The sequence below is a fragment of the Archocentrus centrarchus genome, chromosome 10 (assembly GCF_007364275.1).
Source record: "Archocentrus centrarchus isolate MPI-CPG fArcCen1 chromosome 10, fArcCen1, whole genome shotgun sequence".
In the NCBI taxonomy this organism is placed as follows: Eukaryota; Metazoa; Chordata; class Actinopteri; order Cichliformes; family Cichlidae; genus Archocentrus; species Archocentrus centrarchus.
The window spans coordinates 27,696,788-27,710,517 of NC_044355.1; the positions used below are offsets into that span (position 1 = coordinate 27,696,788).

Genomic DNA, 13,730 nt, shown 5'->3' on the forward strand with positions numbered 1-13,730 from the left:
TCTGGATTCATGGGTTGATAGAACCTTTAGGATTTTGATCTGAATAAATACCTCCTGGTCTGGTTACTCCATGCTGGTGGGGGACATTGTTGGTGACCAGGAAGGAGTGTGTGTGTCATGCTTGTTTCTTCCTTTGAGTAGGAAGGTTGTTTCTGGTTACTCTTCTTTAGAGGAGGCTGCCTGTTCTGTTCCTCCTGATTAGATGAGAACTTGCAGGTGATTGCTCATTTCGTTCAGAAGAGACCTCTCTTTGGTTTATTGTTTTAAGTTATGTTCTAGGAATATTTTGGGTACTAATTTTAGTCTAGTTTAAGGAGTAAAGGTGTTAACCTGTTAATTCTTTCAGGAAGCTTGAGCCATATTATTTATTAATAAAATCCTTTATTTTTGCTACATTTTATTGGGCCTTTTCATTCACCCTGGAGCATTATTTATTGCTACATTCCCCCATATCCTAGACAACATCTGGGGATGTAACCGGTCTAGTATAAGCCCCGATCCTTGTTCATATTAAGCTTAAGCTATCGTTCAATTTTAGATCTTTTGTAGTTCTATACATTTTTGTTTAGAATTGCCATAACCTGTTTCAGATTATCTTGGCTAAAACTTTCATTAAAATTTCTTGTCCTTTTTAGGTTGACCAGACCTCTGCTTTTGTGCCTTTTAGTGGGACAAGTAACTGGAGAACAGGTGAGACAGCTACATTCTTCTTTTTTAAAAAAAATAGTTCATGTTATTTTCACTCGGTCATTACTGAGTGAGAACAGTAATACAGAATATAATGGTGAGCCGTCGTTGTTTACTTTTGATTCTTGGATTATTTTTTTTGTTACAGCTTAGCGCAATACGCTGTCTACAAAATCTAAAACGACATCATGATCAGTGTGAGAACCGTTATGATGACGCTAAGATGAAAATATTAGAGAGAGAAAGGCAGAGAACTTTGACTCTATCCACCAGAATGAATGTGAGTATTTAATATAAGCCGAAACACAATCTTTTCATTATATGCAATCAATTATGTTCAGGATGTTTATTTAGAGTTTTAGAATATCCAGAGGCCTACAAAAATAGGTGAATTTCTCTCATTTACTCATTGTTTCTAGTTTATGTACATAATTGAAGGACTGCTGCCACTGATTTTTTTTTTTCTCCTAAAATATTTCATTTTAATTTTATGCAGTAGGTGAGCCATAAGACAAGATGTTATGTTTTGGTCTCCTGTTTACACAGTCTACAATATCACATCGTACACTGAGAAGTGTTGCACTGTAGAGACTTCTCTCCCACTAGTCATAATAAGTGAAGCAGCTTGTCTTGGTGTTAGGAGTATTATTTCATAATTTAAAACCTAATCTAACTGGGCATGAAACCTCTATTCAATAAATTTTAATAATTAATAATGGTTTTAAAAGGTTGGACATGCTGAAGTTGATGATGGTGAATTTCATGATGGAAACTACTCACGCTTTAATGACCAGGTAATTATGACACAGTTGTTAAATAGAGAAACAAAAAATGCATTAAGGAAATCAAATGTTATTTTTAACTGTGTATTTAAAATTATCACTTTTTCAAAAGTCACTTATGCACATTTTATGGCTCTTTAGGGAAAATGATACTATAGCTCTTTAATGCCGTTTTCTATTTCCTCAGATTTCTGATCCCGAGTTTTCAGATAACACAGATTATGAAGATGTTGACTATGTTCCAGACTCAAGTGACAACTCTTCAGACACAAGTGTTCAAAGTAAGGAACTGAGAGTGACAGACAATTCTCCCAAAAAACTGTCTGACATTTCATGGGGATGGCTACAGCACACAGTGTGGAAATCACTGGTTCTCATAGTTCTTCAGTGATAAGTTGCAGTGCCGATTCAACAGAGAGCATGTCGCACAATAACAGCTCCGTAAAAGTCACAGCATTGCCAAAAACAGGAAGGAAGAGCAAGTACAACAAGAAGCAATATTGTCTGTATTGTAAAAAACCCATTTCTAAATTGGCAAGACACCTCGAAAGCGCACACGGTAACCAGCCTGATGTAACAATGGCTTTCAGTTTCGCTAAAGGTTCCCACAACAGAAGAGAGCTGTTACGGTGTCTTAAAAAGAGGGGAAACTTTGAACATAATGCTTCTGTGGCAGTCCAAGGTACTGGAGCATTTGTTGCTTGTCGAAGACCCACTATAGAAAAACAATCTGAGGACTACCGTCATTGCAAATTTTGTCAAGGGCTATATGCAAGAGAAAGCCTTTGGAGACATGTGAGAAGGTGCCCCCAGAAGCCTGTTGAAGGAGACTCTCTCACTGGACGAAAGCGGATACATCTTGACTTGCCAAAACCCAATCAAGTTCATGAAGCTGTTTGGAAGATTGCTTGTGAAATGAACCAGGATGGCATTTCCTTGGTTGTAAAAAGTGAAAGAGACATTCTTTCCCTTGGTGAGTCACTGTACAACAGCAGGAAACCGCATGAAAGAAGGAATGATTACATTCGCCAGAAAATGAGAGAGATAGCAAGGCTGTTGATAGAAGCTAGAGCTAAAACACCTCTGAAGAGGACAGAAGACCTTGTTATGCCCAGCAACTTTCCTCATGTGATACAAGCTGTCAGAGCTGTTGCTGGTTATGACTTGAAAAGCAACTCATATAAAGTCCCATCCTTGGCTCTAAAATTGGGGCACAGTTTAGCCAAACTTGCAGGAATTGTACAGTGCAGTGCTATCATTGCACATCGCCATGATGTTGCCAAGTCAGCCGAGCAATTTGCCACTCTGTATCAGAAAAAATGGGCAGAGTCAATTTCAGCTGCTGCATTGGGCACGCTTCAACAAGCCAAATGGAATAAACCCCAGCTTTTGCCATTTACACAGGATGTGTCGCTGCTGCACCAGTTTCTTGCTGCTGAGTGTGCTAAATGCATGAAGGATGTGGAGGAAAAACCTAACAACACAAACTTTGGAAGTCTTGCTAAAGTAACTTTGACACAAGTAGTACTATTTAACAGAAAACGGCAGGGGGAAGTTTCAAAAATGGAGGTCCAGGCTTTTACATCCCGGAATTGCACAGAGCTGAACCCCGACATTATGATGTGCCTCAATGAGTTGGAGAGGAAGCTTGCAAAGTACTTTGATAGAGTTGAGATTCGTGGTAAAAGGTCAAGAATGGTGCCTGTGCTTCTCACACCTGACATGATCATAGCAATGAACCTCCTCATGGAAAACAGGAGTAAGTGTCAAGTCCCCACAGAGAATGTATACTTATTTGCACGTCCAGGTGCACTTTCCCATTACAGAGGCTCTGACTGCCTTCGCAAGTATGCAAAGCAATGTGGTGCAAAGAACCCAGAGGCACTCACGTCAACAAGATTGCGGAAGCAAGTTGCCACTTTATCCACAGTACTAAATCTAAAAGAAAATGAAATGGATCAGCTTGCTACCTTTCTTGGACACGATGTCCGGATCCACCGAGAGTTCTACCGGCTTCCAGAGAGTACCATACAGCTGGCAAAAGTCAGTAAACTGTTGATAGCAATGGAAAAGGGAAACTGTCTGACCTGCAGGGGAAAGGACTGGATGACATTGACATACATCCTGATGGTAATATGAAACATCAGTTACAAAGATTCATATGTAACATGTGTTTGGCCTTTAATTTTAATAATTTGTCCTGACTATTTTTACCCAACCAGATAAGGTTGCCACGACTGACGACGATTCTGATGAAGAAACCATTCCTGACCTGCATCAGCAGAGAGGTTGTTGTGGCTTTTTCAGTATGTTTTAATAACAAAGTTCTCAGAGGACATGTTGTATAGATACTTTACTTAATTGTTACGTTTCCAAGGTTCAAGAACTGAGACTTCTGGGGACCCAAAGCACCTACCTGACTCAACCACATTGAGCAACATGGAGGCCACTTCAGATTCAGTCATGTTGGACCACTTGGAAGGCACGTCGACAAAAAGCATCGTCAGCACTGAACCAACAGGTGAAAATATGAAATACACCCAAATATGGTGAATGCAGTGAATAAAATAAGTGAACGTACAGTGGATATAAAAAGTCTACACACCTCTTTTCAAATGCCAGGTTTTCATGATGTAAAAAAAATGACAGCAAGACAAATAATTTCACAACTTTTTCCACCTTTAATGTGACCTATAACCTATACCAGGGGTCTTAAAGTTGCGGCCCGTGGGCCGCATCCGGCCCCGCCCCTTACTTCCGGTCCACGATTTGATGTAAAAAATCAATCAACAATTTGGCCCTTTAAGTTACTTTTTTGACATTTCGCTTTCCTCTCCAATTAAGAGGAGTTAGTGAAATGTCAAAAAAGTAACCCTATACAATGCAATTGAAAAATAAACTGAAGCCCTTAAAGGGGACAAATATAAATAAAAAACTTTAAATAACCTGGTTGCATAAATATGCACACCCTTAAACTAATACTTTGTTGCAGCACCTTTGGCTTTTATTACAGCAGTCAGTCTTTTTGGGTAGGAGCCTATCAGCGTGCCACATCTTAATGTGGCAATATTTGCCCACTCTTTGCAAAACCACTCCAAATCTGACAGATTGTGAGGGCATTGCCTGTGCACAGCCCTCTTCAGGTCACCCCACAGATGTACGATGGGATTCAGGCCTGGACTCTGGCTGGACCATTCCAAAGCCTCAGTCTTTTTCCGGTGAAGCCATTCTTTTGTTGATTTAAATGTGTTCTTTGGGTCATTGTCGTGCTGAAAGATGAAGTTCCTCTTCAGCTTTCTAACGGAAGGCCGAAGGTTTTGTGCCAATACTGACTGCTATTTGGAACTGTTCATAATTCCCTCCACCCTGACTAAGGCCCCAGTTCCAGCTGAAGTAAAACAGCCCCAAAGCATGATGCTGCTACCACCATGCTTCACTGTAGGTATGGTGTTCTTTTGGTGATGAGCAGTGTTTTTGCGCCAAACATACCTTTTGGAAAAGTTCAACCTTGTTTTCATCTGACCATAACACATTTTCCCACGTGCGTTTAGGAGATTTCAGATGTCTTTTTGCAAAATTAAGCTGGGCTTGGATGTTTTTCTTTGTACCTACCCCATAGCCCAGACATATGAAGAAGATGGGAGAGTGTTGTCACACGTAGTGCACAGCCAGTACTTGTCAGAAATTCCTGCAGCTCCTTCAACGTTGCTGCTGGTGTCTTGGCAGCCTCCCTGACCAGTTTTCTTCTCATCTTATCAACTTTGGACGGACGTCCTGTACTTGGTAATGTCACTGTTGTGCCATATTTTCTCCACTTGATGATGACAGTCCTCACTGTATTCCATGGTATATTTAATTCCTTGGAAATTCTTTTGTAGCTTTCACCTGACTGATATCTTTGAATAATGAGATCCCTCTGATGCTTTGGAAGCTCTCTGCGGACCATGGCTTGCACTGGAAGATGTGGCTACACAAATGTCAGGAAAAGCCTACTAGAACAGCTGAACTTTGTTTTGGGTTGATCAGAGGCATTTTAATTGGTGACAGGTGTGTGCTGACTCCAATTTTAACATGAGTTTGAATGTAAACGGTTAAATCTGAACACAGCCACATCCCCAGTTATAAAAGGGTGAGCACACTTATAAAACCACATTATCTCAGGTGTTTTTAACTTCACCTCCCTGAAAGATTTGTTTTTTCAGTTGCGTTGTACAGGTTATAGGTCACATTACAGGTGGAAAAAGTTGTGAAATTATTTATCTGGATGTGATTTTTTTTTTTTTTAAATACATAATGAAAACCTGGCATTTGAAACAGGGGTGTGTAGACTTTTTATATCCCCTGTGTTATGAAAATAGTATTCTTTTTAAAGATGTGTATATTTATTATGATACATATTCCATCTTTTCAGATTCACAGCAGGACACAGCAATTATTGTGGGTACATCTTTGAAATGCTCCAATGAAAAGCAAGGTAAAAAGAGCATTTTATATTCACATTTCTATCTAGATTATCTTATATTAAACATTTTTCATCATCATTATTCTTCAGTAAAGACATTTTATTTTGTTTGCATATATGACAGCTGGGAAGGTGAGAAGCAAGTGGACAGATGATGAAGTGAAGGCTGTCGAACGGCATATGTTACATTTCATAACAAGGTGCAAGGTACCAGGTAAAAGGGACTGTGATGCCTGCCTTCAGGCAGAACCAGTAGCTCTAAAAGACAGAGACTGGGCTGGAATAAAATACTACATACACAACAGAATCGTAGCATTAAAAAGGAGGATGAATAAATAGAACTATAAACTCCTAAACTTGACTCTGGTGCAATTTTATCAGTGGTAGGAGATTTTATTTTCATTCTCTGCTTTTGTAAGGTGCTCAGTTTTGTCAGTTCTTTATTTAGTTGTTCATGTAATTTTATTTATCTTTTTTTTAAAATAGCACAATGTTCAAGAAACCTTATTGTTTCAGTTTACTTTTGTTACCAGCAATTAAAAAAAGGAAAAACTCAAGAAAGTCAGTTTTTTTGTTTTTTTTCCTCCCTTTCCACATGAATGCCATCTACAACATTCATAAATGCCGTACAATAACGATTAAACAATAGACTTACCATATTCTTAGACTATGTCTCTTTTAAGTCCCAGAACAGCTCAGATTTACTATCTTCTAATAACAAATATCTGATTTATTTCAAATGTTACTTGACTGGCGAGTGTGATGAATATACAGCTATGCTTCTTATGCAGATATTTCAAACAGGCCATCTTGCAAATACTGACACTGTAGTTATCTGGTCTCCATAAGTCACGTATACTCGAAAAAATTGTGTGTATCTCTGGGTCTTACAATTCACTTAGACATGAAATAACTGTGTGAGAGGTTATAGTCCTCATAAGTCACATAAACCTGACAATGTCCCCATAAGTCGCATAAAAATCAGGTTTGACCAAAATATGGCTTTAGCTAAAATCTAAATAGATGACTGCTTTCCTGAGAGCATGGGTCAAAAACCATTTGATTCTCAGGCCTCTAGAACCTTTGGAAAGGCACGTTCCCATTTGTCCTATTTTTGTCATACGTCCTTATATTTCACGAAAACACGTATGTGTGTGTGTGTGTGTGTGTGTGTGTGATCCCTGGGTTTTGTATCATTTGACAGACAGCCAATGATTCCAGAGAGAGCCAGAGAACATGTGGATGCAGAGATAAGACTGCATGAGATACTGTAACAAGGCAAGAAGTCATACTGGAATTACAAGGCGGACACGTGGGTTTATGGATACAATCTTGTTGGAGTGGATCTTAGTGTATCTGTATGTGGTACAAACTGCAGCTGGAGAAGAGCAATTATGGCTAAGCTAAGAATGAAGCTAAAAACTTTGCTTTTTTCACAAGTTCACGTGGGAAATTTCAGTAAACAAAATTTTTGTCAAAAACATGGACAACATTTAGGTTTGTTTTGTTTGTTTATCTGCTCGGTCATGTTAAGGACGCAGATAATGTCCCAGAGGTGTTCTGTTGGATTTAGATCAGACAAGCGTGGGGGCCAGTCAGCGATATCAATTTCTTCATTTCTTCATTCTTCATGAACTTTCGCCACATGAGGCCGGGCGTTGTTGTGCACCAGGAGAAGCCCAGGACCCACTGCGCCAGTGTAGGGTCTGACAGTGGGTCCAAGGATTTTATTACCTAATGGCAGTCAGGGTGCTGTAACATTTAACACAATCAGTATTTAAGGTGAAGTTTTAGGGATTTCAATAGTTTTACAAATGATTTAGATTATTTCATTACAGAAAAACATGGTAAAATATATTTTTTGAATCTAGGGTACAACAAATAACACTAAAACACACTTCTAAATAAGTGTATTTACTTGAGAAGAACATTATGAAAAAGTTAAAAATGAAATTTGGATAGTGGATGTTTTATTGGAATAAATTAATTATTGCCAAAGTAAAACAGTTTAAATTGATCAAACACTACACATCCACCTCCTCTTCAGCAGCGTGTCTCTCCTCAGCTGTGATTCTCAGGTCTGAAGCTCATCTTATTCATCTCCTCTGCTCTGGATCCCCCCCCCCCAACTGCGCTGCACAGCCAGCAGCCCAGTCCTTCAATCATCCATCATCAATCAGGTGTGTTGTTTTACAAATCAATGGGGGGTCAAAATAACTTCCTCTGCAGATCTAGGTATAAATAGTTGTAATTTTTTTTTTGTCATTTTTATCCCACACACCCAAAATTCACCATAAGATGCCTAAAGTCATTTTATATAAAGTCATAAAATAAGATATGATGGGGTTTTATCTTCATAGAGTTACATGATTTTAAAATACCAGTGGAGTCAAGATGACCCCTTTGGTGACTGCAGTGCTAAATAAAGCTTTTCTCAAACTTTTCCAACCATCAGATAATGTATTTGAAGCTAGCTAGCTTCTCATTCAGTGGATCAGCTCCATACAACATTATGGGCATGTCCCCCAGTGCAGGGGAATTAAATCTTGCTGTTTAGACAGTTCAGTTACTTAACAGACGCTTTCCTGTCCGGCCTCAATTAAACTAACTAGACTTGTGGGGTAATGTGGGCAATTTGCCTCCTTCTATTCTCATGCCACTTCTTATTAGGATGTGACAGTGCATGTCCAGAGGCCAGTAATTACAGCGACTCGGAAACAGATAAGTTGACCTGGAAACAATTGATTAAATTATATACTCTGCCTATGCTGGCTCTCAAAGTGGGAACCATCAAAGGCAATGTGCTATAATTGTAACTTTATAATTCGTCATATTAGTAGGCTGGCACACACTGACTGATTCACAGCTGAAGCTTTCTGTAAGTGAGTAAACATGTGGTTGAATAAATCTGGTTGTATAGGTAACACGTATTTATTGCAGAAGCCTATTTTAAACCTGTCAAAACGTGTGCGCATCAGTGAAGCACGTGGAAATGAAGGTGGTCATCATCTGTGATTTGCACAGGTTTATTTAAAGGACATATATAAGGCAGGTGGGTAAATAAGGATATGTTTATGTCAGAGAGTGTTTTTACCCATTGGAAAACAAAAATTTGCTTCAGGACGGCTGAGGAGATGAGGTTGTGCGACAGACGACATGAAGAAGTTTTCTTGTGGTGGTATGAGGGGATGAGTGGTACCGTTGACTTGCTGTGTTACTGTGTGTAATGTATGCCACTAAAGCAAAATATGACTTACCATTTCCCTACTTTTGACAAATGAGGAAGTTCTCAAACCTGGTTTTGCTTAAAACGCAGCTTTTGCAGGAACAATAGATCAACTACGAAGATTTTAGGTAGCAAGCAATACCTGCCATGGATTTGGATCTTAAAATGTACTCTTTGTTTTGGTTGTTTTATTTTCTACTTTTCATCACTTTTTATTTTTTTACTTAATTCTTCACTTTGACTTTCCATGAATTTACACGTCTAATATTGGACACTGAGGCTCAACTACTGACACAAGTTCAGTAAACAGTCTAAAATCCTTCACAGGAAAAAAGAAAAAACAACCAAAAAAAAAAGAAAGAATATTTCTTGTTTTGAGTCACAGCAACTACAAAGAAAATGCCACTGTATTAATGTAAGATGAAAGCATGACAAAAGAAGCTGTCTGAGGTTCAGTGGAAGTTCAAAGGGGGAGATGATATTCAGCAGCCAGTGCTTGTGTGAAACGAATGGAACAAAACACAGAAAACAAACAGAACTGAAATAACTTAAGCTGTGAAATCAATTTTCCAAAAAGCATCATATCTGAATTATTTTCTTCTGCGCCACTTCTGTATTAATTGAACCATTTTCGTTTGTGCCGGTGTGAACACGGTAATCACACTCAGGTGCGATTTGGAGGAGGTGTATGCTGCAAGTTTGAGCTGAACACTTTCCCATAGCCGGGTATCCTTTACATTCTGGGAGGCAGCATGGTACCATAGATGTGCAGAGTACATAACCAGTCAGTACGGGCACAGCACCTTCTTCCTGTATTTACTTTTGTTGCTCCCATCCCATTTCTGTGTAAACAGACAAAAACGCTGCTTTTTGAAAACGGCGGGCACTCGTACATGCGCACTATGGTTGTGGCTCTAATATCCCCACTGCTAACTTGTGGCCTGGTAAAAGGAGCTGCATCATTTTCAGCATCTTGCATTTCTGTGTAAACGGAGATTGTTTCTGAACCTTTTCCATGTGAACACGCTACTTTGGCAAAATGTCACCGTTTCCACTGAAAACGCTCTCATGTAAACAGGGCCTAAGTCACCATCAGTGATGCAGCCAAACGCAGCTCTGAACCCTAAACCGAATCTTCTACTTTGAAGAAAATTAAAAATGCCTTTTTTGGAGTGTAAAAAGCGTTTGATGCATGTCATTTAAAATATTTACTTTCATTGTCCCCAATCTTCCAAGACTGGAAAACAATTAAAAGACAAAAATGACATATTTTGATAGAGCTAAACTACCATACAATCATTACACTCGACATCAGAGATTATGTCAGGCCCACCACAGCCTAAAGCAAACAAACTCGTTCATTACCAGTGCTCAAGGACACATTATCAGCTTTAACTCCTGTTATCTTTACACTACCTTACCATCTCACAAAGCAGCCTCAGTGCTCCAACATAGATACATTATACTATACTAATGCAGGATACCCACATGGATAGGGCAGTGCTTGCATTGTTAGCAGTGGTCCAGTGCATAGAAACAGCCAAAGAGTGTAAGACATGTGTGGAAGTCCAAGGCATCAGGGAGTCATGTAAAATATAACAGAGGTTTAAACCTATTGTCTTGCTCCCTTTGGAACTACAGGGGTTAAGAGCAAGTAGACCATGTCCAGTCCACACTTTGATGGACTGCAGCAGCAGAATTTTAATGGTGGCTATTTTCCATTTCTGTCCCTCTGGCTCTGTCATTCTCAAAGTATTTCCACTCACTTCTGTCTCTCACACTCCTTTTTTTTTTTACTCTTTTTACCTCTGTACCCTTCTGTCCCATCTTTCACTCCCTCCTCAGGCGCTTTGTGTAAATTTCAGAATATTCCAGAGAGTAGGACTGAGCTGGCATGAAATGGGATTAGCAAAAGAGACAATTTTCACTACAAAATCTCCCTCTTCACAGCTCTGTTCTCTCAAAGCCAAAATTTCCCTCAGAAAAAAAAAAAGGCTAGTAAATGCTATGTTACATTCTTTTTTCCTTCTCTTAATTGTGCATTTCTCAGACAGCTATTTTGTAGCATACTGTAATGACTGGCTGCCCACAGGTTTTCCTTTAAATTCTGACATGAAAACCACAGGTCTGAGCCCCAGAATTATGTACGACACTATGTCAGATCCACTGTGGAGAGACAGACCAGCATCTTCCCTTTCTACTCTATCCAAACGTTTCTTCTTTCCTTCTACCATCAGTTCATCAAGTGAGTCAAATCGCAGGTGCAATCTCTAGAAGATTTCTGCTGCTGAGTAGAAGAAGATTAAGTGGAACCTCATTGTAAACTAAGAGAAGGAATAAAGTGTTGATATGTATAGTACAATGGTCCAAGTTTATGGATTATGTGTTATTATTTTTGTTAATTATTTTTTTTTGCAGTTCACAAATATAAAGTAGAAATTGTCTAAGTTGAAGTCACACAAATCGGATTTTCGCTGTAGTCGGATGGCTCCCGCAGGTCCGAATCGTTCCTTGTTGCACTGAGTGAATCAGTTCATTTCACCAGAGACAATTATGGCAAGCACAGGAGTCAAGCATAAGCTAAAAACTTGCACTTAAGATCAAAAATATGAGATTTGCAGAAGCAAATCCAGGGATGAAGCAGAAAGTCATTGATGCGAAATTCAATTATAGACCCCAAAGAGACTGGTTCCAGAGCCCAGGCCATGCGTTGAGGAGTGTCATGGTCCTGGGCCGTGTGCCCAGCGTTTTGCGTTTAGTTCTTTTAGGCTCTGCTTTCATTGAGTTCTCCGTTATGTTCCCAATTTGTTTTTGGTTTTGTGTATTCATCTTAGTTTCCTGTCTTGTTATTAGTTATTGTTTAAATTTTGATTTCCTGGTTCCCTTTGTTCCTGTCTCCCCTGCGGCTGTGTGCTCGTGTCTGTATTGTCTTTTTGTCATGTCCCTGGCCTCATGTGTTTTTGTAGTGAGTTTTATTCCCAGTGTTGTTACTAGTCTGCGTTTATGTTCAGTGTCTGCGTGTTTCCTGTTTTACTTTGGTAGTCTTCAGCTCGTCTATCTTGCATTTTGTTTACTTCCTGGTCTCGTCCTGTTTGATTATTCCCAGCCGTGTCTCCACCTGTTCCCAATCCTCTCATTATCCTGTGTCTGTATTTAAGTCCTCAGTCTGTGTCAGTTCATCGTAAATGTTTTCCCTGCTGCGTGTCACGCTGCCCTGTAGTTTTTGTATTTTGTTCTGGCACCCGTCCAGCCCTAGTATAGCTGTGTTTATTATTTCCTGTCATTCCATTAATAAATCACCTTTTAAGTTCAGTTCTGTCTCGGATTCTGCAACACCATGACTGAGGAGAGCCCAAATAGCTGGTATCTCAACCTCATGCACTAGTTCAGACTCCTACTATGGAGACTGTGGACCAAAGGCAGAAGTATTGTGAGGTTACACACGTCACTTTCTTACTTTCTATCAGCTGAAATACCTGTTAACAGTAAAATAACAAAGTTAGAGGACTTGCCTGAGTATAAAGCCTACTGTAAAAAATGCTGGTGCAATATTAAAAGTGCTTTATAATCACGTTGTTGTACAACACCAAAGGTAAAAGCCATATGTTAAATAATTTTCATTGTAGAATGCAAACTGCAGTGCTGCTGATTCCTCAGATCTTGGTGGCAAAACTCTGTTGTTGCTGTGAAATATGATACCCAAAGATGTTCTCAGCACACTTAATTAGATTTTAGATGGCACTAAAATTTGCAAAAATATTCCTTTACTAAGACGCGCTGGTTTTACAACACTACTTTGTCTCTGAGAGTTGAAATGCTGTTGGGTGTGTTGATGTATGACACTGCAGAGAGTTGTGCTGGAGTTCATTACTATGACTTATACTGTGAAAAGATCCGTTCTCTGCTCTAATGGACATTCCACATGAATTACACCGGCATGTTGCTCTGCAGTAAATACTCCCTAATACCTGAGCTACTGTGTGTGTTTGTGTCTGTGTTTGTGTTTATTTGAGCCTGAAAGAAGTACTGTAGTATCTGTACTAAATTCTGTCTGACAGCTCCATGTGCGGCTGCATGAAATATAAGCTGCCATAATGACAAATAGGTTTTTGCATGCTTGTATGTGCATTGGTGTACCTATGCGTGTCAGTACGTGGGTGACTTTTTGTTGGTACGTTTGTGGGGCAGCAATAAATTCTACTCCATATACAACCAAGCTTTGTTCGTATGGCGTGTGGGTATGTGTGAATGTGTTACACAATTTGCATGTGTCACTCCTGTCACACATGAGGTGTGAAGGTTCCATTTTAATTACCAACGGTGCAAAAGCATTTGCATTTTCTGCTAAAAGGCTGAAATATTCAAGGCATATGAGAGACTAAAGCCCCCAAACACCACTAAACAATAAGATCTAATAAAACTGTCCAACCTTGTCTAGTAACACTAGAAACCTTTAATATTTTCTCATTAGTATCTTTAACATTAACATCACAGTGCTCTGATAATCTCCACTTTTGATAACTAAGGTTAAAACAGTATTTGTGTGCAAGAGGCGTAACATATGGTGCCATCA

General features: G+C 39.3%; 1 protein-coding gene across 1 annotated transcript; it reads left to right on the forward strand.

Annotated features, from left to right (window-relative positions):
- Positions 1–892: 892 nt before the first annotated feature.
- LOC115787432 (uncharacterized) lies at positions 893–6,287 on the forward strand. The gene is made up of 7 exons (XM_030740138.1): positions 893–967; positions 1,416–1,481; positions 1,657–3,599; positions 3,692–3,757; positions 3,847–3,990; positions 5,881–5,943; positions 6,056–6,287. Exons 3-5 carry the CDS (start codon positions 1,803–1,805, stop codon positions 3,901–3,903), a joined length of 1,920 nt encoding a protein of 639 aa, XP_030595998.1. The 5' UTR covers positions 893–967; positions 1,416–1,481; positions 1,657–1,802; the 3' UTR covers positions 3,904–3,990; positions 5,881–5,943; positions 6,056–6,287.
- Positions 6,288–13,730: the final 7,443 nt, after the last annotated feature.